Source organism: Perkinsus marinus, assembly GCF_000006405.1.
Source record: "Perkinsus marinus ATCC 50983 genomic scaffold scf_1104296944428, whole genome shotgun sequence".
Classification (NCBI taxonomy): Eukaryota; Perkinsozoa; order Perkinsida; family Perkinsidae; genus Perkinsus; species Perkinsus marinus.
This window is the reverse complement of record NW_003211397.1, coordinates 782,340-786,501: the sequence shown is the minus strand read 5'-3', so window position 1 is coordinate 786,501 and position 4,162 is coordinate 782,340. Positions and strand designations below refer to the sequence as shown.

Here is a 4,162-nt window from a genome sequence, read left to right as displayed (position 1 = left end):
AGCAGCTCCATATTCACCGACAGTCCGTTCAACAACTCTCCTCCTCAGGATGATGCTGTTGGTGTCGAGACCATAACAACCAACGACTTGATTAATCTGAATGATAAACCTGAAGGGAACGCCTGAAGTTGGCGATAGTGATAGTCGGGGCAGCAGCTGCTTGTTCTTTTACTACTACTACCGCTACTACTACTACTACTACTACTACTACTACTACTACGATTGTATGCGTCTGGTTACATAACCCATCTCCCTCTAGCTTGTCGCTTAGATTATTACCATTGCTGCCATTTATGTATACCCGAATTTCAACACAGAGTGAACAGCTTTGCCCTTCAGTGTCGAGGTATCCTCTACTAGATCAATACTGCTGTCCACGTGGTGTAGATTTTAGTCTTTTTCTCAGCCGTTGGGTAGTTTTTTTCTCACATCTGCAACCCTCGGCGACATCTCGAGGGAGCATCAGCATTAAAACTCTGACGACCGTCTTCAACAATAATGGGCAACGCAATATGTTCGGGTCCCCCACCAAGAAGTGACTACCAATATCAACCTACCAACTCCCTGGATACACAACTGGCCAAGCTTAGGAGAGTCGAACTGGTGAGGAGGATCAGTGGTGTAACGTCTAGTGGATCAAGTTCGACTCTGATGGGCCCCGCTACTTCTATTACTGAGACCAGTTGTGGAGTCTCTAAGGCGAGGATTTAGCAATTGTTGTATGCCCTTGACTCTATCGACTCCTATCCTACCTCTTTGCTGTTACCTCCTCATCCTAGGGGAAGATTTGCCTGCTATGTACTTCACCATCTCATCTTGACTAGGTGCTTCAATTCTCGTATAATATATCATCAACGCGTCAGCTCCTCGCCCATTGTGGTGGTGGTTCAATGGACAGGACCGTTCAGATGACCAGAGAAGCTTTTGCAGCACAGCATTGTCGCTTCTTGTATAGTCATTACTAGACATCATGTTTATCTAACTATTACTGTCTACTTTTAATACCCCTCTTCCCCTGCAGGAATACCACTTGATCGCCTGTTTCGATAGATCAGTGCACCCCTCTGCGCTGTGTTGGTTGGGACGAAAGGTGTGAGATTAGCTCGAAGTCGTAGCAACGGCAGTGTCAAGTACACGGTCGCGGAGTTTCTTCTTCTTACTCTTTCTAGTGGGTAACAGCATTATTCCGAATGGCATCAGCATCATCAAGTAGATGCCTCCGTTGCCTGCAGACTGCAGACCAGGACTATATTGACAGAGACCCTCATAGGGCTCCATTGATGTCCCCAAGAGAGAGGGTCACATTGAATCCATGCGAGAAGTTCCGACGTCACGGCTTATGGCCGTGGAGACTCACCGTTCACGTCTGTTTGGCTCTATTAACAACGGCCATGGTGTGGGTGCCCCCACCGTTGAGTCCCTATTCAATACATCTAGTTGGGTAGGTGCATTTGGACCGAGAATGACTGTCTACACGCTCGCCATGCTCTACGGCATTTCTATACAGGATTCATTGGAGTATCTGGCAACCCAGGAGAGCGGGAAAGATGTCCGTTGGACTCTCTCTGGGGTGTCGACGAGCTTTCAACAGATCCAAACGATTCTCGGCATCGTACGAGTTCCTCTCAGATGCATCGTCTCCATCAGAACTTGCAAGCATCTGCAATAACACATTGGAACATTACTGGCATATAGATAGGAAGAGCCTTTCAGACTTCAGGTGGGACTAAATATTCTTATTACAACCGCCCCTTCACTTTCGTAGCTTACTATTGTCGAAGAGCGGTATGGTATTCCTCATCAGGCACCTCTCCCAGCCCCCGGTACTTCATATACTCTGGCTCAATGGTGACCAGCAGAGGATGGTCCTCGACGATGCTTGGGAGGAGGACCCTGCTTATGGACACTTCATCAACTCTGTTGATAGACTGAAGAGAATACGTGACGTATGAGTTTTAGTTGTTCATCACCACTTGTACTTCCTCACTCACAGATGCACTTTGTCATACACATTTTGGATCCCTTCCCTGGCTCTTGGTGGTGGCAATGCTTATCCTGGAACATACGAGTCCATTTTGATTACGGTGGCAGCGGTCAGGTAAGACTCCCTCGCCTTAGGCAAGTTGCCTAATCAACGTTCTCAATCATAGAATCGCGAGGAACCGTTCGTGGTGGATCTGATGAGTTGAGAATCGTTTGGCAGATTAAGAGTCGGCTTAGTTTCGACCTCACTGAGTGTTCGGACGGTGAGCTCCGGGCTCTTTTCCTAGAGGATCCACACCTGGCAGAAGAGAGATATACCCATCCTGCCTTGTATCTTCTGCCATTCTTTTGCTTGCCTCTCACGTTACTCTCGGCGGCCCTTACCATTCGGTCCCATGCACTTCGTCGAGGGGGTGGCTCTTTGAGGTCCACTGGTGACTCGAACGACATTCTATTACGTGAATTGGCGGTCGGTTGGCTTGACCCGTGGTTGATATTCGTATTGCTTGCTAATGCAGTCCAGACCCTTGCTGCATTACAGTGTATTCAGAAAGCTGATAAGACGGCAGATGTCTATTGGAGGCTGTCTCTTCTAGGCGTTGGTGCTGGTATGGCATGGCTCACCCTTCTGCGTTACCTCAAGTTCTTCCCTACTTACTATGTCCTCATTCGGACACTGGCTCGAGCGTTCCCTCGTCTACTGAGATTCCTCTCTGGCCTGGTGCCTTTGCTATTGGCATACGCACTGTGTGGAACTTGTGTATTCTGGCCCAGCAGCAACTTCGCCTCTTTATCCGACGCTCTCATGGGGATGTTTTCCCTTCTCAATGGTGATATCATCCACGACATGTTCATGGATATGACTTCTATTTCGTGGTTCTGGGGGCAAGTCTATTGCTACACGTTCCTCTGCCTCTTCATCTACGTCGTATTGAATATATTCCTAGCGATCGTTGATGAGGCATTCTGTACGGCAAAGCGTTTCGAGGAGCTTCACCTACGACCTTCTGAAAGCTCGAGTACAGCGGGATCATCGACCAGCATACGTAATGTTGATGATACAGGTGGGATAAAATGCTCATGGCGAACATTGTTGAGAGAATGATTCCTCATTGCCCAGGTCGTGAACAGTGCGATGATAGTGAGCTGCTGATGAGATCTGAGGTGTCTGCCTAATCTCCTATGTTGACTTTTTATACATTCTTATACGTATAATGTAATTAATACTTTAATCACACAAGAGCTATTGCGTCGGATTAAGTGGGGATATGTTACTAGGGTAGCACGGAAAGAAATGATGAATGGGTCGTATAAAGAAAATAGTGAGCAGATAATAAGCTGTTACCTATTGAAGTAGCAGTAAATCAAAGAGAGTACTTATTGCATAGACAGGTCAGCTTATTGAAGGATGATGTATCCTTTGGCATGCACGGTTGGAAACTCATATAGGTCTCTCGAGGTTCAGCGAATTGGGGTGTGTCCCCGATGAGCTCCACATCATAAAGCATAGAGACGGTCGGCAAGTCCCGCGCCCGTAGCCGCAGACGGACAATTCCGGCGGATTTGTCAGTGGTTCGGCGGATAGTGGGAGTGAATTCAGGAGAGATTTCGAGATCGAGGCAAGCTGAACCTGATGAATGTTGAGAGTTTATGAAGGAGATGATGGCCTCAATGATACTGGGAGGTACACTCGAGGATTCTTCTCCCCAATTTCGAGAGCAAGGGGATGCCCTGAAAACAAGAATGACAAGCAAGCCACATGATCGTCGCGATTAGATGCAGGCTCACTTCGTTGGTATGCCCATTTGCTGAGGAGTTCTGTGTTGCACTTTCGTCGTGAATATATTCCGAATAGAGACGTCGCAATTGGGCGAATCTTGACGACCTGATCAAGCCTCGAACATTCTTGTGAATGCCCCGCTACTTACAGCTGACTGGCAGCATGTCCTCGTCCATCAGACCCAGGACAGTGTTATGGAGGTCTACACTCGTTATTAAAGCAAGCTCATTGTATGAGAGGACATCATGCACATTAGTAGGGAACTCCTTATTCGACAGAATGATGGCCAAAGGAGAGTATCTCTCATTGGCTGCGGCTTTATGACCAGCCCATTGGGTTGCCGTGTCACTCATAACGATTGTAGTATGTCGTTGACCCAATTTATTGTAGAAGTCATCT

The 4,162-nt window shown here is 47.5% G+C and overlaps 1 protein-coding gene across 2 annotated transcripts; it reads left to right on the top strand.

Moving 5' to 3' along the window:
* Positions 1 to 1,177: 1,177 nt before the first annotated feature.
* On the top strand, positions 1,178 to 3,219 carry Pmar_PMAR019256 (mucolipin, putative). Of its 2 annotated transcripts, XM_002780308.1 has the most exons (7): positions 1,178 to 1,396; positions 1,446 to 1,549; positions 1,630 to 1,720; positions 1,805 to 1,946; positions 1,994 to 2,098; positions 2,204 to 3,047; positions 3,104 to 3,194. In XM_002780308.1, the coding sequence occupies exons 1-7, from the start codon at positions 1,191 to 1,193 to the stop codon at positions 3,157 to 3,159; spliced, it is 1,548 nt and encodes a 515-aa protein (XP_002780354.1). In that variant the 5' UTR covers positions 1,178 to 1,190; the 3' UTR covers positions 3,160 to 3,194. The 2 variants fall into 2 exon arrangements, with proteins under 2 accessions (XP_002780354.1, XP_002780355.1); XM_002780309.1 differs by having other exon boundaries at positions 2,204 to 3,219.
* Positions 3,220 to 4,162: the final 943 nt, after the last annotated feature.